The sequence below is a fragment of the Cololabis saira genome, chromosome 12 (assembly GCF_033807715.1).
Source record: "Cololabis saira isolate AMF1-May2022 chromosome 12, fColSai1.1, whole genome shotgun sequence".
Classification (NCBI taxonomy): Eukaryota; Metazoa; Chordata; class Actinopteri; order Beloniformes; family Belonidae; genus Cololabis; species Cololabis saira.
The window spans coordinates 35,497,068-35,521,640 of NC_084598.1; the positions used below are offsets into that span (position 1 = coordinate 35,497,068).

Below are 24,573 nucleotides of genomic sequence, written 5' to 3' on the forward strand. Positions count from 1 at the left end.
AATGTATCTTTTATGAAACTTAGCTCCTAATATTTAATTGGGATAAAAACAAGGTTAAGTTAACACTTATATATGGAGAGTAGGTATTTTCTGTGCTGGAACATGCTCGTCTGAACAATTCACAAGTACTTATAATGGTGCAACACCGCCACCTAGCGTTCAAAGATGATACTGCATCACCATCACCTAAAAGAGGGGGACCTTGTAAAAGGAGACGTAAGCATGACGTAATGACGTAAAGGTTATTATTATTATTTTTTCGGTTTTAGGAAATTGTAAGAGTCAATATTTTATTTTTGTCAGTGGAAAAAAAAAATAAACAAAAATAAAATTAAAAGAATTTGACAACGGCCAAGACAAAATTAGCGGATGTGACGTCACGGTCACGTCCTGAGCAGACGCGTTGCTGTTTCTTGTGTTATGAAAAACTCCTGAATGAAATGTTGGGTAACTTGCTGCTTCCCTCTGCGTTATACAAGACCATGTGGATCACCGAGAAACGGCTGCACGTGTAGTTTTGCCAGATAGATATACAAAAAGTATTTTTGACTGAAGAAAGACAGGACAACATGGCAAAGCGGAAAAACTGTGGACAGACGGAGGCCGATACAAAGAAACAGAAGCAGGTGCTGAAAACAGAGAAGAGCGGAGCCAAGGCGAGACCAAAGAGGAAAGATGCAGGTATATATACACACACGTGGATAAAAAAGAGCAGCACACAACCATATAACGATATAATTACCTTTCCGACATCCACTTGTTAAGGGATTCATTTTGCATTGAGAATTAAGTGATTATAATGATTATAACTTGTATATGTGATTAAAATGATTATAACTTGCATGGGTGCAGATCCCGGGGGGGACATGTCCCCCCCAATTTCTGAAAAACATGAATTGTCCCCCCCAATAAAAAAACCCTAAATTATTCAAAATTGAACAAATGTATTTTCAGACTTTAAGGTTGAATATGTAGAATATTTATGAAAAAAATATATTTCTAAAAAATAATACATCCACGGTGCGTTTTGAGGTGTACAGAATTAAAGCAATGGGTCCTTTTTTTTTTAGAACTGTTTACCACCATAACTGTGTTAAAACATGATCAGTTAGTTTAAACAACTTGTTTTAGACTCCATATTTCATCCATACATCAATTGATCGTGCATAAAGTAGTCCCATAGGATAAAAGGAAGATGGTGAGAAGAATTTGAGATGAGTAGACACTACATGCCCAAAACCCTTAAAATTATGATTTACAAATATAACAGTTAAGTAAGCAGTGACACACACTGTTGGCTGTTTAGGACAAATAAACAAGAAAGGTAAGCACAATAAATGATTCCCTGTGCGGTATTTTTTGGCGAGGCTTTACCAATTTATGGCATGGTATGAGTTGCATATTGGCAAAAAATTAAAAATTAAAATCACGTTGGTGTCCCCCCCAATCCTGACATCGGATCTGCACCCCTCATAACTTGTATATGTGAGTGTGGGTCGGGAAAAGTGTCAGGTGTGATAAAAGAGTTTCAGCTAAAATGAAGGGAAAGGTGTACAAAACTGTGGTGAGAGACCAGTGATGTTGTTTGGTCTGGAATAGAATAGAATAGAATAGAATAGAATAGAATAGAATAGAATAGAATAGAAAGCCTTTATTGTCATTATACTGGTACAATGAGATTAGGCAGCAAAAGTGCACACATGCAAAGACTATGCAAACAAAGACTGTGTAAACAACAAAATGAGAAACAGGAAACATAAATATATAGGACTGCCTCAGAAAATTAGAATATTGTGATAAAGTTCTTTATTTTCTGTAATGCAATTTAAAAAAATAAAATAAAAATGTCATACATTCTGGATTCATTACAAATCAACTGAAATATTGCAAGCCTTTTATTATTTTAATATGGCTGATTATGGCTTACAGTTTAAGATTAAGATTCCCAGAATATTCTAATTTTTGAGATGGGATATTTGAGTTTTCTTGAGCTGTAAGCCATGATCAGCAATATTCAAATAATAAAAGGCTTGCAATATTTCAGTTGATTTGTAATGAATCCAGAATGTATGACATTCTTGTTTTTGTAATTGCATTACAGAAAATCACAATATTCTAATTTTCGGAGACAGTCCTGTATATACACTATGAAAATGAGTGAATGAGAGAATAATAATGCACATAGAATAGAATAGAAAGAGAATAGAAAGCCTTTTATTATCATTGTACAGGTACAGTGAAATTAGGCAGGAGCTCCGTCAAAGTGCACACATGCAAAGACAATGTAAACAAGGAAACATAAGTATATATATATACACACTATAAACAAGAGTGAATGGGAGGATAAAAATGTACATGAATGGGTGGGGGGATATTGCACTTGAATGGATGGAAAAATAATAATATTGCCCTTGAAAGGATGGGAGTATTGCACATAGATAGTAGAATATTGGCATATTGTGGATAGAAGGTAGAAAAACATGAATGAGTGGAAGAATATCACAATTAATGGATGGAAGAATATTGCACATAAATGAGTAAAGAATATTGCACATAATGGATGAAGAATATTGCACAGTATGAGGTAGTTTATTGGTTTAGAAAGTTCACAGCTGGAAGAGCCTGGAGGAGAGTAGTGCCTTTGTCTGTTGTGTTTCGTTGGTGTTTTTTTTTTCTTTGTTTATTTTAATGCCACTGGTCTCGTGTAGCGTTGCTTTTCTTTTTGTTGTGTTATGTTAAAAAAAAGAAAACAATAAAAGATATTGTTTAAAAAAAAAAAAAAAAAAAAAAAGAAAGTTCACAGCTTTGGGGAAGAAGCTGTCCCTGAGTCTGTTTGTTCGGGTCCGTATGGACCTGAAGCGCCTGCCAGAGGGCAACAGATCAAAGAAATGGAAACCGGGGTGGGTGTTGTCCTTTCAAATGTTCCTTGCCCTGCTGCGGCAGCAGAGATGAAGATGCTGAGGTTCTCTATAGGAGAGACCAGACTGGACAGGATCAGGAATGAGTCCATCAGAGGGACAGCACATGTTAAAGGCTTCGGAGATAAAGTCAGGGAGGCCAGACTGAGATGGTTTGGACACGTCCAGAGGAGAGAGAGTGAATATATTGGTAGAAGGGTGCTGAGTTATGAACTGCCAGGCAGGAAGACCAAAGAGGAGCTTTATAGATGTAGTGAAAGAGGACATGAAGGTAGTTGGAGTAAGAGAAGAGGATGCAGAAAACAGGCTCAGATGGAGGCAACTGATTTGCTGTGGCGACCCCTGAAGGGAAAAGCCGAAAGGAGAAGGAGAAGAAGAAGATATGTGAGTGTCTATAGCTGGGCTGAGATTGAATGGCAGAGTGGTTTTCATTAATACTGGAATATTAGTACATAAAAGAGTGGTGGTTCAAAAATGACCTGCAGACTTGTAGAGGAGTGACAACATCATCTGTAATAAATTAGTACATGAGTGTTTTGTCACTTCAAATAAAAACTACTATTTAAAACAAACTCTCAGTAGCAGATTAGTTGTTGTTCCACAACAACAGTTTGTGGGAAAATAACACAACATAAATACAGTCCTACAGTTGCAGTCCAAGTGGTGCAGGCTATTTGGAGGGAGTGCATTTAATTCCGTGTAACTTCTACATTTGCACTTTCTTTTTTGTTCAAGTGCTTATAACTAAATAAGTTGTGCAAAAGTGGAGTACACATCTGTAGCCGTTTAATTCATGTCATTGTCAGGAACATGCAGATGTTCAGAGTGCAGGTGCACGGATGAAAGATGTGCATGGTTACTGAGGCGGATCTGGTGGCCCAGATGCACATTTGTGCAACAATTCATCAAAACATGACACGCTTTGTGGTGGTTTTTGTTCATAGGATGCTTTTTTTTTTTTTTAACCCAGAGCAAGTCTTGCATCAAGGGGTTAAAAATGAGCACATCAGAGGATCCACCAAGGGTTCGATGACTTGGAGGTAGAATAAGAGAGGCTATACTCAGTACTCGAGATGAGGGGGGATGACATCCTCTCTGAAATAAAAACGGTCAAAATCATTCCCCCTGTAAAACTGCCATCCCCCCTTTCCATCCCTTATGTTATTTCATCAATGAATGTGGTTTTACTGCTATTTCAACATTTAGAGTCATCACCAGAAAAATAACACCAGAAAAATAACTTATTTGACAATTTCCACCTGTTTCAAGTCCATTTTCACTTGAAATAAGTAGTAAAATCTGCCAGTGGGACAAGATTTATCTTCTCATTACAAGCAAAAACTCTTGTTCCACTGGCAGATTTTTCTACTTATTTTAAATGAAAATCTACTTGAAACAGGTGAAAATTGTTGTTTTTACTAAAATGAGACATTTTAACTAGAAATAATACAAATATTCTTGTTAAGATTTTGAGTTTTTGCAGTGATCCATTTTACTTATCCTGTGAAGGACAGAGTCATATTGATAAGTTCAGAAAACTGTTTTTTATTGTTGTGTTTTGATGTATTTGATGTAAGCCCAGTGGATATTTAAAGTTTACAGAAGGCTGCATTTAATGCTATGTCATTCCTGCAGTATTTCTGCCGGTGTTTTGGTCACTGCTATTATTTGTAATATATTATATTATTTGTAATCAGCACAAATTATCTGTCCCCATATGATAAAATCCACCATCCCCCCTGATTTTTTTTTTTTACAACTCGAGTACTGGCTATACTGAGATGGTTTGGATACATAAAGAAGAGGGGAGGAGGAAGTACCCAGGCAGGAAAAAAGGAGAAGATCGAAAAAGAGATTTCTGGATGTGGTAAGCGAGGATACCAACCCAGTCTCGGAGGATACGCAGGTGGTTGGTGTGACAGAGGAAGATTCAGAGGACAAGGTGAAATATAGAGATCTGATCTGGTGTGGGAACCCTGAAAGGGAAAAGCTCAAAGAATAAAAAGAGTTCTGCATTTTTCACAGCTGCTGGTACAAGGATACTTGCTGATTTCATGTGTTTATCTTTATATTGTACACATTTGTACTTCACAAACAATAGCATTATCTTAAATGTGCTCTCGAGTGTGTATTTGAAGCTTTGGTACCGGGGCTGCAGTGATTTTAAATAGCTGAGACTGTGGCTGAGCTGAACCTCTGCACGTGTTTTTATTCCTGAGCCGTTTGTGTCCAGTGATCTGTGAGCTGCAGATTTAAATCACATAAACAGCTGTGCTTCTCCATGTGATGTTGTTTTTTCTTCTGGGGTTGTTTTTTTTTGTGTGGGTGTTTGGCTTTTTTTCTTCAAGAAAATGACTTTTTTCTGTGGATTTGTATCAAAACTCTGAGGACAAAAATAGCACCACATTAATCCTTTTTTGGTTCTGATGAAATAGCTCATAATATAAAATTCCCTGCCGTAACACATATTAAGCCTATTTTTTAGTTATGTTTGTTACTTTTCCTCAGTTTCTTTATAACAGATATGTTTTAGATTTATTAAATGGACATTTAGAGGACTGATTTTAAATTACAAGGTCTGAGGCACCAAAAGATGGAGACTAAATTTAATACGTATCCGTTTAAACTTTGGAATCTTAATCATAATTCCAATGAACGATTCCCTTTTGACCATCCAGGTAACGACCTCAGTGAGAAGGAGGAAAAGCTTGTGAGGAAGGTCGATGCCAAACCACGTTCGTCCTCAAAGCGAGCACCGAGGAGCGCTTCTAACTCCAAACCCAAAGCCAGCTCTGACGTCAAAACCAGCAAATACTTCCAGTCGGTGACGAAGGAGGAGGTTAACAGCGAAGACGAGTTTGACGGGCTAACCTCGCCACCCCCTGTCGTTGAAGTGAGCGTCAAGGAGCAAAACGAAGAAGAAAACGAGGAGGAGGACGACGACAGTGAGGATGAGGATGACTGGGAGGAAGTGGAAGGTGAGCGAGCGATTAAATAAAAGCCGTGTTGCTCCTCTGTGTTTGATATTACATTTACAATGTTGCTTAATGTCGTTTACCAAAGTGAGAAAGTTGGAGAACAATTTCAGAAGGGTTTTTTGTGTCTACGTGTGTTTTGTTCAGAGCTCGATGGCCCGTTGGGTCAACCGGAACCAGCCGAGCCCGTCCTGCCCGCTCAGCCTGTCGAGATCGAGATCGAAACCGCTGAAGTCAGAAAGCGGTAAGTGGCTTTACTGAACAGAAAAGTTAGAGAACTACTTTTCTGAGGCATTTGTAGTTTGTTGAATAGCAGGACTGTCTCAGAAAGAATTAGAATATTGTGATTTTCTGTAATGCAATTACAAAAACAAAAATGTCATACATTCTGGATTCATTACAAATCAACTGAAATATTGCAAGCCTTTTATTATTTTAATATTGCTGATCATGGCTTACAGTTTAAGAAAACTCAAATATCCTATCTAAAGAAATTTGAATATTCTGGGAATCTTAATCTTAAGCTGTAAACCATAATCATTAATATTAAAATAATAAAAGGCTTGCAATATTTCAGTTGATTTGTAATGAATCCAGAATGTATGACATTTTAGTTTTTTTAATTGCATTACAGAAAATAAAGAACTTTATCACAATATTCTAATTTTCTGAGACAGTCCTGTAATCCCAGTACATCCCTTAGGATTTATTTATTTATTTGCCTTATAGCCAGTGGGATGTTCCCTAAGTTGCTTCTTTTTTTTTTTTAAGAATTGTTTGATTTTATTTAAGTCCCAAGGCTTTTGAGAGAAATCCCTTTCCTTACAAGCTACTGTGGAATAAAATCCCCCCCATCTCATTTTATACAGCCTTCAGTGTCTCAGTTTGCGTATCAAGTAGCAGGTATTCAGTAATCCTTGGTTGTGACTGGACAGGAAGAAGAGGAAAGAAGAGTTTGACATTTACCTGAGGCGGATGATGAAGCGGTATAATAAGGACATGCTGATGGACACTCACAAGGTGAAAAACACATTTTCCTTCTATGTGCCGCTCAGCTTTTGGCACGTTCTGTAAGCAAAGCGGGATTCTGGATCTTTGGACCTGTGGTTTGTCTTCTCAGGTCCACCTCTTGTGCCTCATCGCCAACGGGATGTTCCGTAACAGCCTGTGCAGCGAACCGGACCTGGTGGCCGTCACTCTCTCTCTGCTACCCCGCCACTTCTGCATGGTCGCCAAGGAGCGCATGGACCAAAACTACCTCTCTGGGCTGCTCAAATGGTGTGTGCTTGTACCATGTGACACTGCTTATCTGTCTCTATGTTTTAAAGCAGCACTATGTAACATTTCCACCTTAATATAATATTTCCAGAGTCATTGTGATGGTACATCAACTTACAACAGGTTTAATGAACCTCTGTCATGGTCTGAGGGGTTTGTATCGCCTTCACTGGCACTATGTAACTTTGAGGAGCATGGTAGGAACCCTGCCACACTAAAAAACCACACATTTTTACGGCTTTGACTGCTTTACGGCATACGTCACTTCCCCCTCCTTCCCGATTCGTAGTCGAGACGAAAGCTGGGCGGGGCGTGGAGCGCAGAGCTCAGCAGAAGCTGGTATCATGGCCGAAGCAGCGAAAAAAACGAAGAAAATAAAAGTTTTATCGGAGGAGGCGAAAAAAAGAAAGTGGGATAGTAACAAGCTAAATGCCCGGACAAAAAATAAATAAATAAAATAAAAACAGACAGAGACAGAATTGATACAAATGCAAATGTAGAGTTCTATGTTCAATAAGAATCAAAATTAGAATGTTTTCACATTCGTCTTGGGTTTTAGTATTTTTCATGAGAATGTAAAATTGTGCAGGGCTGATCTGCAAAATATAAGGAATGGGCATTGAGTTATTCACAGGTTATAAAGTATTTTTTTTATTTTGTCAGTAAGTATGTTTGACTACTAATTTATGACGAAGTCCCTCTAAAAAACGTTTGTAGTTTGTGGCGCATTATCTCGCTGAAACAGGACAGGGGGGCGGGGATGACTTCACTGATAAAACCAAGTTGAACTTAGTGATTTTCAACATCGTCATATTATATTGTTTAGCCAAAAATAGATACATTACCTCTTCACTATCCATCTTGCAAACGGCCGCTGAAAACAGAAAAGTGGTTTTGAAAGTCCGTCCCGTCTTATTTCATTATCAAAACAAATGCACGCGACGGGGACGGGAGTTTTCCTGCAGTAAGCGCTGGTGCTCATGGGAAATGTACTGTTCTTCCTGGTAAAGCACTACCACTTTTGTCCAAAGGATCCGCCAAACTCAACAAAAGCTGAAAGTTACATTGTGCTGCTTTAAATCATACAGTTTCTCACAGGAGACGATAGTTTAAACGCTAACATTGACATTAAAGTATTTGAAGACTTCCTCTCTCCTTCCTCTCAGGTTTAGCGCTACGTTCACCCTCAACCCTCTGCTCCCCTGTGAAGAGCGTCCAGACCTGCGGGTCCTCCTGGAAAGGCGGCTGGCGAGCCTCTCAGCCAGGGACCACCAGGAGATGACCCATGTTGGTAGTCTTTCCTACTCCATCTGGCCCATTTTATTCACTGCACTCTACTTATGAAGAATAGATTAGAGAAACAAGTACACTCCTCTGTGTTTTGTGCTTTCTGCAGCTCTTCCTTCTGGTGCTGAGGTCTCTGCAGCTCTTCTGCCGTCTGGTTCTTTCTTTGCAGCCGATTCCTTTCAAACCCTCATCAGCCAAGGTACAAACACAAGAATCTGTTTGTCTCTTTAGGACACTGATAAATATTAAGCTGACGTGCTTTGTTGAGGCAGTAAAGTGGATCACGGCACCAGAGCGGTGGCATGAAATGTAAATTTAGACACGTAGAAATGTAGATCCGACAGGGAACGGAGCATCGTCTTGTGGGAGTCAGCGAGTCTGGCTGATTCAGGTAAGACAGGATGAAAGACTTAAGTTTTGTGCCGTTCTATGGGAGGGAATAGCAAGGTTTATGTTTGGTATGCAAGGAGAAGAAGGATGAAAACAACCACACATGTTTGTTCTTGCTGAGTATACCACAAGAGGTTCAGAGAGGGTTGCAGAAAGTATCAGGGAAGCGGCTGCTATTGATTGGCAAGCTTTGAAAAAAACATCTGAGTGTAATGATTTTTTTCTTTCTCTTTTAATCTTTGCTTTAATCCTTGTTATAATGAGGATGTGATGTAGCAATTACACAACTCTGGCCCCCCTTTTTACAGGGGGGCTGTTTTGTTTGCCCTAAAATGGTGGTTATTGGTGACTGTAACCAATCCAGGTATCAGAGTAAACATAAAAAGGGTTGTATTGGTACTTTTTCAACAATGTCAACAATCACAAACATTTCTCACGAAAAAAAAAATTCTAAACAAGGATAAGAAATATAAACTGTAATCCAAACTAAAAGCAGCTTTAGGCAAAATTATGTAAAAATGTGCATCTTACACAAAATTAATTTTAAACATTATGTAGATATTATCTAATTTGATATAATCAGAATGGCATGTACCGGTAAATGAAATAAAAGTCCAAATGCATGAGTCCAAATCAAGAGCGCTCAAGTCCGAGTCCAGTCACAAATCCTTAAAATTAGGACTCGACTCAAACTCGAGTCCTGGACTCGTAGGAGTAGGAAACATGTTTCCCTGTACAATGAAATTATTTTCTTCACTGTCCACAATGAACCACAAACAGTTTAGAGTCATAAAAAATCCAACAACGGCAGCTTATGAAAAACTATGAAATTATGAAAAAAATATGCAGGTTAAAAAAAAAACCTGTTGCAGATGAACTAAACTCTGTACATACATGTATTGTGCAAATCAGTGTGCAATTATGTAATTAAGTATCTTCGATTCCAGTAAATGGTTGCGAGATGGAGTGGGTGGGGTTTTTATAGATGGAGTGCAGCTTTCCTGTGGACTCGTACACTCCAAAAGTGAATTTCTTAGAAATTACCCCATTTCCAAAGATGTTTTTGTTTAAAATAAGACTTTTTTTTAGAAATACTAGGCTTATTTGTAGGCTTTTTTTTGCAGTGCAGATGCTCTGCAGAGAGGGCACCGGAGGCCTGATGGAGGCTGACGATGTAGCATTCAAAATAATGCAAAGACCTTTTTAAAAATATATATCGAAGTTCCATTTGCAGGATTTCAAGACTATTAAAGTCAAAACATACATGAACTGGAGTGAACATTTTAAAATTCCAGTGAGTTTGATTGATCAAAAAAGAAAAAGAAAACGTTTTTAGAACCTTGTCATCGACACACGTATGTTGCAGACCATGATTGTACAGTTGCGTCTGGGTACAGTATTTCTGCATGTTACAGTGTAATGGCTACACGTCATTAGCTGCGATTGGTTCTCTATTAAAAACACAAATGTTCTAAATAACTGGGAATTTTATCTTTTCTTTCAGTGCAAAACAGCTCGAACTTCAACTGGTGGCCCAAAAAAGGGTCAGACGAGCCAGGAGATGCTCAAGACCAACTCCACGGGGTCGGCGGTCCCTCAGGGCACCAAGAGACCCGCTGGAGAAGGAAAAACAAAGGGGAGCAGGGGTGGAAAAGGGGTGAAAAAGAGAAAAGTGAAAGAGGAGGAAGAGGAGAAGCCTGCGCCTTCAGGAGGGCAGAGACCCAAGAACTCAAAGAGGCGAAGCGTGGCCTCCAAGGTCAGCTACAAGGAAGAGAGCAACACTGAAGGGGAAGAGGAGGAGCTCAGCGACGGGGAAGAATTTCAGGCAACCGAGGAGGACGACAGTGAGGATTCAGAGAATGAAGCCAAGTCTAAAAAGGGGGGAACGGGGAAGGAGAAGAGCAAAGGCAAGGGCACCGGCAACAGAAATACAGTGAATCCAAGGAGAAACAGTGGTGGTAGTAAAAAAGAGGTGAAAGATGAGAAGGACGCTGAGTGGGTGGAAGGAAATGGAGATGATGAAGATGAAAACGTGAGCAATGGAACGAAAAGAAGCGGCGTGAAGAAGAGCGCGGGGCCTGGAATGGACGAGTGGTTGGAGGTTTACCTGGAAAAAACATCTTCCTGGGTCTGCGTGGACGTGGAGCACGGCGTTGGGAGGCCTCAACTCTGCTCTAAGAAGGCTACGGCGCCGGTGACGTACGTGGTGGCGGTGGATGCAAACGGGGCTCTGAAGGACCTGGGAAGAAAGTACGACCCTACCTGGATGACGTCGTCCCGGAAGAGGCGGGTGGAAGACGACTGGTGGGAGGACACGCTCCAGCCGTTCTTGGGACCTGAAGATGAAAAGGACGTGAAAGAGGAGAAGGAGGTAGGCCCAACACTTGAGATGCATTTCCTACAGAACCCAAAACAGCGAAAAATATTGATCTCCTTCTGTCATCTGTGGTTTTTCTGGCACGTTTCCTTCCTCTGAAGTCACATTTCTCTCCAGTCTGGTTTTGTGTGGCGTTAATTACCCAAAGTCAAGACCATATGCTGTGTAATGCATAAGAAAGGAGTGGTGAAATTTTGAGCTGCGATTTTACTCTATGTGATTTTATTAGTTCATTATTCTTCTTAGGTTAATTAATCATTGTATAAATTATCATGGAAATCCTTCCATGATTTCCATGAGTAACAATGGATAAAAAGTAGGGATGGGCGGTATGGAATAAATAATTTATCACGATCATTTCTGGCATTTATCCCGATAACGATAAAAATGACGATTAAAAAAAAAAAAAAAAAACAATTCTGGCTCATTTCTTTCTTTCTTTCTTTCTTTCTTTCTTTCTTTCTTTCTTTCTTTCTTTCTTTCTTTCTTTCTTTCTTTCTTTCTTTCTTTCTTTCTTTCTTTCTTTCTTTCTTTCTTTCTTTCTTTCTTTCTGGCTCATTTCTTTCTTTCTGGCTCATTTCTTTCTTTCTTTCTTTCTTTCTGGCTCATTTCTTTCTTTCTTTCTTTCTTTCTGGCTCATTTCTTTCTTTCTTTCTTTCTTTCTGGCTCATTTCTTTCTTTCTTTCTTTCTGGCTCATTTCTTTCTTTCTGGCTCATTTCTTTCTTTCTTTCTTTCTTTCTTTCTTTCTTTCTTTCTGGCTCATTTCTTTCTTTCTTTCTTTCTTTCTTTCTTTCTTTCTTTCTGGCTCATTTCTTTCTTTCTTTCTTTCTGGCTCATTTCTTTCTTTCTTTCTTTCTGGCTCCTTTCTTTCTTTCTTTCTTTCTTTCTGGCTCATTTCTTTCTTTCTTTCTTTCTTTCTTTCTTTCTTTCTTTCTTTCTGGCTCATTTCTTTCTTTCTTTCTGGCTCATTCCTTCCTTCCTTCCTTCCTTCCTTCCTTCCTTCCTTCCTTACTTCCTTCCTTCACGTACGTTGTGCGTGGATTTAACGCAGAACCATAAATCAGCTTTACACAAAAACGTCATCAACGGGAATTTATCGTTTTTAGAGATGACAATTTCTTACTGTGGGGAATTTTTTTGACGGTTTATCGTGAACGGTAAAATATCGCCCATTCCTAATAAAAAGGACTAAAAAAGCATGAACTGTGAAGTAAAAAGTGTTTACCTCGCTGTATTGTTCCCATCTTTTCTCCTTCCAGCTCCAGAATAAACTTCTGAACAAACCTCTGCCCACGTCCGTAGCCGAGTACAAGAACCACCCCCTGTATGTTTTAAAGAGACACCTGCTGAAGTACGAGGCCCTGTACCCCGCTACGGCTGCCGTGCTGGGATACTGCCGCGGAGAGCCGGTTTACTCCAGGTCAGCACTCACCGTCACCATGGATGTCTCTTCCAACGACTTCAGTCTGCACACTTTAATAACTTAGTGTGTTCTCATTGTGCAAAGTAATCTGTGCAGCACTCTGACTCAGAAACTGGTAAACCTTTGAAGCCGAGTGGCGTCAGCTTGTGACCCAGTTCAGGGCGATTTGCATTTAACACATTATGGTCTGTTATGATGTGTGCCTTTTTACCTTTCAAGATCAATACACGTATTGCATCAGCATTTTCAAGGCACACAAACAATTACTTGCTTTGAGTTTTGGAGAAAGCCCTCAGGGCTTGGGAGGCTTTTTAAATGGCGCCTTAGATGTGAAAGGGTGAAACGGCTGGCTGGACGGATGGATGATCGTACCATCTTTTACATTTCAGCCAGTTGTTTTTGAAGTGTCTTGCTCTAGGTATTTGTCCGTGTGTGGTCTTACATCAGTCATCGCTCTTATTCTTGACCTATAAAAGGGAAGAAAAAAAATGTGTCCTACATGTATTCATTAGTTGTTGAACTTTAGGCCACATGTAGAGACAAACGACCACTCACACTCGCTCTTGTGGGCAGTTCAGATCACTGGTCGGAGTACACCCGTGCAAACCGCACACAGAACAGGTCCTGCCAGGATTCCAACCAGCAACCTTTATTCATGCAAAATCAAAAGTGTGATACTGATGCTTTAAGTTAGAATAAATCTCTAAAAGAAAATCTTGTAAAATTATTCCCATTATAATTCTGATAGATTTTGCATAAAAAGGATGAGAGTGAGACACACTGATTCAGAACGGAGCGACTAAAGACTAAAAGAAAAACTGTAATTTTGATAGATTTTGCATATAAAAGATGCACCAAAGAAGTCCCCGATGTATTTTTATGAAAATAAGTTATTACATATTTGATCAGTGGCAATAAACTAAACTCACTAAACTTAACTCACTTCAATTCACCTTTATTTGTATAGCGTCGGTTAAAGCTTTTCTGCCATTTAAAGTTTAATTGTCTTTTTTCTTTCTTTTCTGTTTCTCTGTTATACCTCTGCCCAAGCGGTAAAGCATTAGAATTAATAGTTAAATAAAAGCCTTTCACTTTTATGTTAATCGCTGAATTTCTGTGAAAATTAGATGTTGGAACAAAGTCACAAAAGCATCACTGAGGAGACATGTGCTGGACTTGCAGCACAAAAGTTGAAATCGAAGAACTAAGAGTTAAAAAGTCAAAGGAAAAGAATAAACATCCTCTCAGAGCAACACCACTTCTACCCACATGAGGGCATCCAGTTCTGCTCTGTTCATGACAGCGACTGACAGTACTGTGCTGATACGTGGTTATGGGCTGGCACCTTCAGCACATTTTGTACTTTGTGCCACTGGAAGGGCACACATAATAAATATAATATAAAGTGCCCTTCTGTGTTGTGTCCCACAAATAGAGGCTATAAACTTTCTATGTTTTTGCTGCCCCCCTATGGTCAGAAGCAGTACTCGAGTTGTAAAAAAAAATCAGGGGGGATGGTGGATTTTATCATATGGGGACAGATAATTTGTGCTGATTAAAAATAATATATTACAAATAATAGCACTGACCAAAACACCTGCAGAAATACTGCAGGAATGACATAGCAGCAGTTAAATGCAGCCTTCTGTAAGCTTTAAATATCCACTGGGCTTACATCAAATACATCAAAACACAAAAATAAAAACAGTTTTCTGAACTTATCAATATGACTCTGTCCTTCACAGGATAAGTAAAATGGATCACTGCAAAAACTCAAAATCTTAACAAGAATATTTGTCTTTTTTCTAGTTAAAATGTCTCATTTTAGTAAAAAAAAATCTCATTACACTTAAAACAAGACTCATCACTGGAAAAAACAACAATTTTCACCTGTTTCAAGTAGATTTTCACTTAAAATAAGTAGAAAAATCTGCCAGTGGAACAAGATTTTATTGCTTGTAATGAGAAGATAAATCTTGTCCCACTGGCAGATTTTCCTACTTATTACAAGTGAAAATTTACTTGAAACAGGTGAAAATTGCCAAATAAGTTATTTTTGTGGTGATGACTCTAAATGTTGAAATAGCAGTAAAACCACATTCATTGATGAAATGACATAAGGGAAGGAAATGGGGGATGATTTTGACAGTTTTTATTTCAGGGGGGATGCCATCCCCCCTCATTCCCCCTCAACTCGAGTACTGGTCAGAAGTGATATTGCAGAGTGACTTAAAAGTTTCCTACGGTGTATGTGTATTATAAAACTGTCTGTTTTGGGAATTTACTGTAATTAGTTGCAGAAAAAACAATCATATTGTTATTATATCTTAAGTAATTGTATGATAATAGAAAGTCAACTAAAATATCATTAATGATCTATAATCACGTCAAATAAAAATGTGGAATGTTAAAAACAAAAGTAATTCTGAAATCAAATCAATCAGTAATTTTTGAGTAACTTGCAAAGCTGTTCATCTCCAGGGACTGCGTGCACACCCTTCACTCCAAAGATACCTGGCTGAAAGAAGCCCGAACTGTCCGACTGGGAGAGGAGCCGTTCAAGGTGAGAGCTAATCGACGACGTGCCTTTCTTTTTGTTTGCTTTTTCCCCATTCATCCTTGGTTTTCTTGTAGTCTTTGTATATGTGGTTTATTTTTTTACTGGAGATGGGATTTCTGCTCTTTTTGAATCACGTGTGAGCCTGCTGACAAATCAGCCGACACAAGAGGAGCATTGGCTTATCTCAAAATAGAAACATGGTCACGGTCTTCTCATTTATATACATTTTTATCTTTTTTGGAATCTAAATAGAAAGAAAAAGGAAAGCACTGTTGTCCCACATTAGCCACTGGTCCCCGGTAGACTTTACTGAGGGCATTGGTTCTGTAGCGGTGAAAATAAAACGCTATCGCTCGTGTTTTGAGGCCACATGACTGCACGGAGCATTAATGAGGTGCAGGTAATACACAGGTATACAGGACTGTCTCAGAAAATTAGAATATTGTGATAAAGTCCTTTATTTTCTGTAATGCAAAAATGTCATACATTCTGGATTCATTACAAATTAACTGAAATATTGCAAGCCTTTTATTATTTTAATATTGCTGATCATGGCTTACAGCTTAAGAAAACTCAAATATCCTATCTCAAAAAATTAGAATATTCTGGGAATCTTAATCTTAAACTGTAAGCCATAATCAGCAATATTAAAATAATAAAAGGCTTGCAATATTTCAGTTGATTTGTAATGAATCCAGAATGTATGACATTTTTGTTTTTTTAATTGCATTACAGAAAATAAAGGACTTTATCACAATATTCTAATTTTCTGAGACAGTCCTGTGTATGCATGTAATTCAGGTGAGGCTTCCTTTGGATCTAAATGTTGACTGTTTGGTTTGTTAAAATAATTTAACTATGAACATCTAAATTCTTGTCAGTGCTTTGACTGCAGATGTGTCCAAATCATTATCGAGCAGTTGCTTTGATATTTGATTTTGCTTTAAATAGACTGAAGTAACAATGGGTTTAATGACCACAACTGTAACAAAGTCATTGTCGGACATACAGAACCACAACTAGTAGTTAGAAGTGTAACAGTCTTCTTTCCGTCTCTGGATCAGATGGTTAAGGGCTTCTCCAATCGCTCACGAAAGGCCCGGATGCTGGCTGAGACGAAGGAAGCGAACGACTTGCCTCTGTTTGGAGATTGGCAAACCGAAGAGTACCAACCGCCCTTAGCTGTGGACGGGAAGGTAGTTGTCTTTCTGGATAAAAAGCTCAAAATAACCAAGTGCAAACTAAACTGACTTGACATGAGAAAAATCACAAATGCGTGTTTAAATGCTGTGTCTCAAAGACCAAAGCCAAAGTTCTGGTTTAAATAACAATGTTATAAAAGGCAGATAATCATGTGTTTAATTATAATCAATATTTTTTGGCAGTTTGAACACATCAGCGTGGTTGTTACATTCCTGTCTGTTCTCTTTAGGTTCCCCGTAACGAGTACGGTAACGTGTACCTGTTTAAGGCGTGCATGTTGCCGGTGGGCTGCATCCATCTCCGGCTGCCCAACCTGAACCGAGTGGCCAGGAAGCTCAACATCGACGCCGTGCCTGCAGTTACAGGCTTCGACTACCATGGAGGATACTCGCATGCCGTGTAAGGGAACAGACCCCCACCCCGTGTTAAATGTGCACATCCTTGAGTCCTCTGCTCTTCTTTTCTGGTAGACGGGCACCAAGATGCAGATAAAAGATCGTAGTAGAAGAGTTGAGGACAGACGAGAGGCCATCCTTGCTGATTGACTTTTGAAACCGCTATCATTTAAATTTGATATGTGACATGAGTGCTCACTTGTGGAAATTTAATGTTGTTTTGTTAGGGATTTTTTTTTCAAATATTTTTTTATCAGAAGCCCAGAACAAAAAAAGAGTACCGGCCAGACCCGACTCATCTTCCATTTTTGCTTTACAGCGCCCCCTGTGGAAGGGGACAAAAATAAAATGCAAATCGATGAATAAATCATATGATTACGGAGGAGTATTAGGGCCAGACAAGAGAAAAAAAAAAAAAATTGACATTTTTTTTTATTGTGCACTTCGAGAAAAAAGTCTAAAAGTCGAGATTAATGTTGAAATACAATTTCGAGAAAAAGTCGAAATTTCGTGAATAAAGTCGAAATTTCGCCTTTTTTCTCAACATTTCGACTTTTTTCTCGAAATTGTATTTCAACATTAATCTCGACTTTTAGACTTTTTTTTCTCGACATTTCGACTTTTTTCTTAAAATTTCGATTTTTTTTCTCAATATTTCAACTTTTTTCTCAACATTTCGACTTTTTTCTCTAAATTGTATTTCAACATTAATCTCGACTTTTAGACTTTTTTCTCAACATTTCGACTTTTTTCTCGACATTTCGACTTTTTTCTCGAAATTCTGCTTCAACATTAATCTCGACTTTTAGACTTTTTTTCTTGACATTTCGACTTTTTTCTCGAAGTGCATAATGAAAAAAAACCTCTAAAATATTATTTAAATTTTTCTCTTGCCTGGCCCCAATACTCTTCTGTATATGAGTGAAAGAGCGTGTAAGGAAACACTAATTAACTGAAATAAAGAATAAACAGAAATGAGAAAATAAGCTAGTGAATAAGTAAATAAATGTTATCAGCTGCAACTGGAAGTCATCTCGCTGCCTTAGAAGGCAAGGCAAGTTTATTTGTATAGCACAATTCAACACAAGGTAAATCAAAGTGCTTTACATCAACATTAAAATCAATGTTTTTTCACCTTTTCAAGGTGAAGCGTTTTTGTAAGCTCTATGAGCCACGTCCTTAAGACAGGAAGGTCTTTGCCTTTCCAAAGCAGCAGGGGAGGTTTCTTTGCAATGATCAGTGCATATGATACGAAGCATTGTTGAGCACGATGAAGGCCTTTTGTTTCTTTAGAAATCCCTGTTGGCCTTGGGTCAACGTTAGACAGATATGTTAAAATGTCCCACCAAAAACCCTGAAGCTTTGGACACAAAACTATGTAATAAAGCGCCGCACTGTACCACGCATTTTTCACACAGGGGTGAGCAATCTGGATACGTTTTATGGATTTTCGCTTTTGAGTAATGTAACCATCAGACAAATGGGCTCCTTTTCCCGCTCCTCTTTGATTACAGCTGAATCTATAATGTGGGGGTTACACGTTTCACAAATGCTGGAAAGATCTCTGCTAAAGATACGCTGATGTATCCCGGTAACTCCTCACTAAGCCTCCTCTCTCCTGCTCCTCTCATCCAAGGGACTGGAACATCCTTCAGAATATGTTGTTGACATTTCCTGGTCACAAGCAGAAGGACTGAATATAGAGGTGCAGAGGAAGCACAAATTAGATGAAATTAGCCTCCAGGAACCTGATAAGAGTGAATCATTTGTACACACTCATTAAGAGGATTCATTTTTGTCCCATTGCGGTTTGTGATTTAACATTTCCCCTCGAAATTAAATAGATATTCACTGATTTACACGTGAGAGCTTCAGAGAGCTCTGGTGGTTGTTTTTTCGTGGGGGTTAAGTTTTTGTTGTCAATGTTTTTGACATTTAAATTCAATGATACTTTAACAATCCCTAACTGAAAATAGACGCGGCTCTGCTTAAGGCTGAGTTATGGTTCTGCGTCAAAACGACGCCGTGCCTACGGCGTGTGCTACCCGTCGACGCGTAGCACACGCCATGACTGACACGTACCTCCCAAAAATTGTAACTACCGTATTTTCCACACTATAAGGCGGACCTAAAAGCCTTTAATTTGCTCAAAAACCGGCAGTGCGCCTTATGATCATTACGGTAATTTCTGTTACTGTAGTCAGGGGGATTGTGGGTAATGTAGTTGGTGTCGCCGAAGTAATGGCGCTAAAAACGTCAGGAATCATCACAGACGTTCAAGACAACAGCAGCGACGCTGACTCGCATAATGGCGACTTTGACGAGACGGAGCAAAGCTGGTTTTTATTTTGTTAATAAAGTTTGACATACGGTACTTTTCTTCTTGTTTTTTTTTTGCATTTGCTGTAGGATTTTGTAGCATTTCCTGTAGCGCAGCTCCATCAGGTAGATATGTAACTCAACCCCAGCCACTATAGTACGGTATTTTACCATATATTTAGTGCGCCTTATAATGCGGTGCGCGTTATAGTGCGGAACATATGGTACGCATCGAGGCGACGCAGACCAAACGCAGACGAGAGGGTTGTGATTGGTTCGCTTGGTAGCAACGCATTTCCGGTTTCTGGTGTTGTGCCAAAAAGTGATTGACTGCCAGAATCTGATTTCTCCTCTGAAAATGGGTTTTTTTACCTGACAAAAATTGATTGAAGGCCAAATACAGTTAATGAAAGGTTGTTTCTGCCTAAATATGACTTGATTTCATTCTTGAGCGTCATAATCTGAATATCTGACTTTTAGCGCTATCGCTCAACGGGCTGCTGTGCGCGCTCCCGCGGCCACAAATCAGATTCTGGCAGGCAATCACTTTTTGGCACGACATCAGTTTGAAGCAGTCATAAACTTTCAGCGCTCTTTTCTTCGTGTATGTGTGATTTTTGTAGTTTTGTTTTTTTGCACAATAGTTTTCCTTATCTCTTTGATTCACTGTGACCGGAAAAAGTCGGATAAGCCATTCAGGAAAAGATCACGAATTAGCGGTCACGGGGGGTACTGCACCGCGGCAAAATGGAGTGACGGAGAAGTCTGAAGGGGTCACGGCGACGTTTTGACGCAGAACCATAAATCAGCCTTTAGTCGTTGCAGTGGTTAGCGCTCTCGCCTCACAGCAGGAGGTTTCTTGGTTTAAGTCCCATCTGAGACCTTTCTGGGACAAGTTGAGTGGATTTGTTGTTATTATTCGCGATTACAGAAGAGATGGAAAAAAGAGTTGCAGTACAAAGTTCTGCACTAGCAGTAGAGCAGGGCTAACGTTTCTGCTTTCTCTGCATTAACCCACGCCCACTTTACATGTCTGACCAATCACACAACCGTTCTCGGACGCCACACGACAAAGAAAGCGCAGATGTGTCGAGGTTAGAATAATTTGCGAGAACTCCAGAACCAGAGCGAGAGTGAGAAAAAAGTGACGTCATTTTGTTTTCGCAGCAGAGAGAACAAGAACACACTTTCTCCGTTCTTGTGGAGCATGTCTCAGCCTCAAGCCTGGGCGTTCAATATCAGTTCTTTAACACACTAACAAGACTAGACAGATATACTTTTTTTCCGTTTTTATCTTCAGAACACCCAAAATCACAGTCGTTTTTTTCTGAAATTACTTAAACATCCAAGCTTTTTGGGTTTTTTTTTAATATGAACTTGATGGATTGTTTATAAAGTGCAGCTATTCATGTCTGTGGCTTATTTGAGTAAAACTGCTCTTTTGTTGTCTCTTGTATCATTTGATGTACAACCGTTTATGTGCGTCAGAGTCTACTAATTATAAAGTCTCCTCAAAGAGATGCAGGGTAGAGTTACAACCCGATGAGCAAACGGGTTTAATGAAGTTGTTATTAAAACATGTCCAAACGTGTTTCAGGACTGATGGCTACATCGTGTGTGAGGAGGATGAGGAGATTCTCAGAGCCGCCTGGGTGGAAGAACAAGAGATCCAGAAACAGAAAGAGAAAGAGGTGTGTGGGTTTTACTTTTTAGGTGTCATCTGAACTAATTGGATCATTTTGGACTAAAATTTACTAAGGTTCATGATTTGCCACAAATTGTTGGAACTTTAGTTATTAAGAACTACAGGACTGTCTCAGAAAATTAGAATATTGTGATAAAGTTCTTTTTTTTCTGTAATGCAATTAAAAAAAGAAATATGTCATAAATTCTGGATTCATTACAAATCAACTGAAATATTGCAAGCCTTTTATTATTTTAATATTGCTGATTATGGCTTAAAGTTTAAGATTAAGATTCCCAGAATATTCTAATTTTTTTAGATAGGATATTTGAGTTTTCTTAAGCTGTAAGCCATGATCAGCAATATTAAAATAATAAAAGGCTTGCAATATTTCAGTTGATTTGTAATGAATCCAGAATGTATGACATTTTTGTTTTTGTAATTGCATTACAGAAAATCACAATATTCTAATTTTTTGAGACAGTCCTGTATAGTACTTTCAAGTTGATGTACAGTAAAACCAGCAGGTTGTTTTAAAACTTGTTCAAAACTCCCCCTTAGCTTTTATTTATTTATTTTTTACCATCCAGAAAAAAGAAAAAAGAGTGCTTGCCAACTGGACTTTACTGGTGAAGGGACTGCTGATCAGAGAGAGGCTGAAGCAGCGCTACAGCAAGAAGAGCCATGGGCTGGGGAGCCTGGCACACGGGGACGGGACCGGGGGCTTCTCTTCCGACGAGGACGGGGGGGAAGGTGGCGGTCCCGCAGCCAAGACGGCATCCGAGACTCTGGCTATGTCCTGGCCCCAAAACAGACAAATAGAGGAGGAGGATGGGAGCGGTAGCCAGTTGAAGAAGAAGACGACAAAACGAGGAAAGAAGGGTCAGGAGAAACATTTACTTCCCTTTGAGAAAGTGTAAAGACAATAAATCAAAGCCAAAACTGCTGTCAATGATTTGGGCAAAGACTGATTACATATACCACTGCTGTCAACAAAGCACGTGACTGAATATGCTCACAAACCTTCAGACCGGGATTCAGGGATCCTCGGGACCAGATGCAACAGATCTGATGTCAGTTTTTGCTAAAACTGGTCAGAGTGTGAGTGCAGAAGATGTGAAGAGAAGAACGTTTCTCCATTCACCTAAACCAGCTTCGTTGCCACCGCTGCTGAACAGATTCCTCTAATCTGCTGTACTGTTATCTTTATTATGTGAGAACTTCATAGCACACATAAATGGTGACTATCCAATCACCAACGATGCTGTGGAAACAAACACCTCAACATGGATGTGTTTGCGCAGCCATACATAAAATCACGACTGATAATTTGACCTCTTTGCTCCCTGATTTGACCAGTACAGTACTGGTTTGAGCTGGTTTGAGCTGGAGGATCTTTCCTCGGTCCCATGATGCGGACTGAAACTGATGGCTCTCTGAACAAGTAAGCACGATATGCTGTGTCAACATGGTAGCAGTCCATCAACCTGAACCACTTCACATTTAACGTTGCTCACATTCTGCAGTATCTGTATATGTGGACAGGATCTTTCAAACACAACCATTGCCACCGGCTACACTAGGCTTCATGAATCCTCTCTAAAGACTGATATTTGTTTCTGTTGAAAATGTTTTAATCCCAGGTTGCCCTATTGGTCAGTTTTTTTCTTAACCACCATGTTCACGTATCTTCTTTAAGACTTTGTAAAGTGTTTTTTTATCTAGCACTTATGGATAATTTAATTCTTTAACTAAAACCGCACTTGGAAGACGTTTATATCTCGCCGTTGAATCTCAAGTTGTCACCAGTGCTTCCTTTACTCCTTTTTAAAATGTTTTGTGATTACGCTGCTACATCTTTGTTGTTTTTCACCTCCCACATCTGTGTGTTCTCTGTCACTTTTAACACCGTTTCACCACTTTATACTGTGTACTATGTGTGTTTATGCACAGTTCATGACTACATTTAAATAGTTAATATTTGTATGGAAAGTATTTTTGTAAGAATGAGGAGTAAAATGCAAAAGAACCTAAATGAATGTTGTGGGCTTTTTCTTTATTAGTTCTTTTTTGGGGGAGAAGCAAGATAGATTGCATCATCAAGTCATGCTTAGAAAGGTAAGATAAATCTCTGGTAATAGTAGCAAAAACACACCTTCTTCATATCCTCGTTTCCAAATCGGCAACAGTATCTTCATCAAGGTATTTCATCATTTGTGTATGGATTCCCTTTTTACTCAGTCCAGAAATAACCAGTTAAGACCACTGCAACGTTTACTTTTGGAATAGGGATTTCTTACCAAAATACTTCCTTACTGACCATAGTATGCTTTTAAAAACTGGGGAAAATAAAAAGACAATGAGAATATACATATAGATATGATGGAGGATTAAAGGCAGTACTGGAGTTGAGGGGGGATGGCATCCCCCCTGAAATAAAAACGGTCAAAATCATCCCCCCAGTAAAACTGCCATCCCCCCTTTCCATCCCTTATGTCATTTCATCAATGAATGTGGTTTTACTGCTATTTCAACATTTCAGTCATCACCAGAAAAATAACACCAGAAAAATAACTTATTTGACAATTTTCACCTGTTTCAAGTAAGTTTCACTTGAAATAAGTAGGAAAATCTGCCAGTTTGTCTTCTTATTACAAGCAAACATCTTGTTCCACTGGCAGATTTTTCTGCTTATTTCAAGTGAAAATCTACTTGAAACAGGTGAAAATTGTTTTTTCCAGTGATGAGTCTTGTTTTAAGTGTAATGAGATTTTTTTACTAAAATGAGACATTTTTACTAGAAATAAGACAAATATTCTTGTTAAGATTTTGAGTTTTTGCAGTTTTCCATTTTACTTAATTTTACTTTACTTTACACAGAGTCATATTGATAAGTTCAGAAAACTGTTTTTTATTTTTGTGTTTTGATGAATTTGATGTAAGCCCAGTGGATATTTAAAGCTTACAGAAGGCTGCATTTAACTGCTGCTATGTCATTCCTGCAGTATTTCTGCAGGTGTTTTGGTCAGTGCTATTATTTGTAATATATTATATTATTTGTAATCAGCACAAATTATCTGTCCCCATATGATAAAATCCACCATCCCCCCTGATTTTTTTTTTTTTTAGTACTGGTTTAAGACATGCAGCAAAGTGCACTGCTGAGTGCTCTGGAGCTGTTTGGGGGGAGGAGGATGTATCACATGGTGGTAAACATAACTGCAACATCACATCCCTCTTCAGCTCTCCTGCAGCGAGGAACAGTACTGAAGGTCGTACTGCTCACTGCAACGGCCTTGAGGCCCTTTGTGCCAGAGGAGGAGACTCCATGAGGCGGACATGAGCGAGCTACCTGCCTCTTTGTTGGCTGATCGCATTGATAGGTGGTGGCATAGTGGCTTAAGTTAGCTGCTCTCCATCTGGAAGGTTGCCAGATTGATCCCCTGCCCTGTCATGTGCTGAAGTGTAACCGGGTGCCCATCCCACCTGTCACCCAGTGACAGCTGGGATGGCCACAAACAGCCCCGACCCATGCAAGTAGGACTGATGCAACTATTTGATTTGATTTGATTTATTTTATTTTTGTACATGTAAAAAAAAAAAAAAAAAAAAACAACACTTCATGAGAAGTTTAAGAAAACAACAACATACAAAGAATTTCATCCTTGAAAACTTGCTCTCTTGATTTACATGTGCCAAAAAAGGAGTAGGAAGAAGTCTAAACTTATTTAGTCCTACCCGCATTCACTGATCATTTAACCTG

General features: G+C 39.0%; 1 protein-coding gene across 1 annotated transcript; it reads left to right on the forward strand.

The window, feature by feature from the left end:
• The first annotated feature begins 405 nt into the window (after nucleotides 1–405).
• xpc (xeroderma pigmentosum, complementation group C) lies at nucleotides 406–22,835 on the forward strand. The gene is made up of 14 exons (XM_061736712.1): nucleotides 406–681; nucleotides 5,597–5,896; nucleotides 6,041–6,137; nucleotides 6,829–6,913; nucleotides 7,014–7,171; nucleotides 8,338–8,458; nucleotides 8,568–8,657; nucleotides 10,353–11,219; nucleotides 12,486–12,646; nucleotides 15,131–15,212; nucleotides 16,274–16,405; nucleotides 16,642–16,811; nucleotides 20,724–20,817; nucleotides 21,401–22,835. Exons 1-14 carry the CDS (start codon nucleotides 570–572, stop codon nucleotides 21,728–21,730), a joined length of 2,799 nt encoding a protein of 932 aa, XP_061592696.1. The 5' UTR covers nucleotides 406–569; the 3' UTR covers nucleotides 21,731–22,835.
• Nucleotides 22,836–24,573: the final 1,738 nt, after the last annotated feature.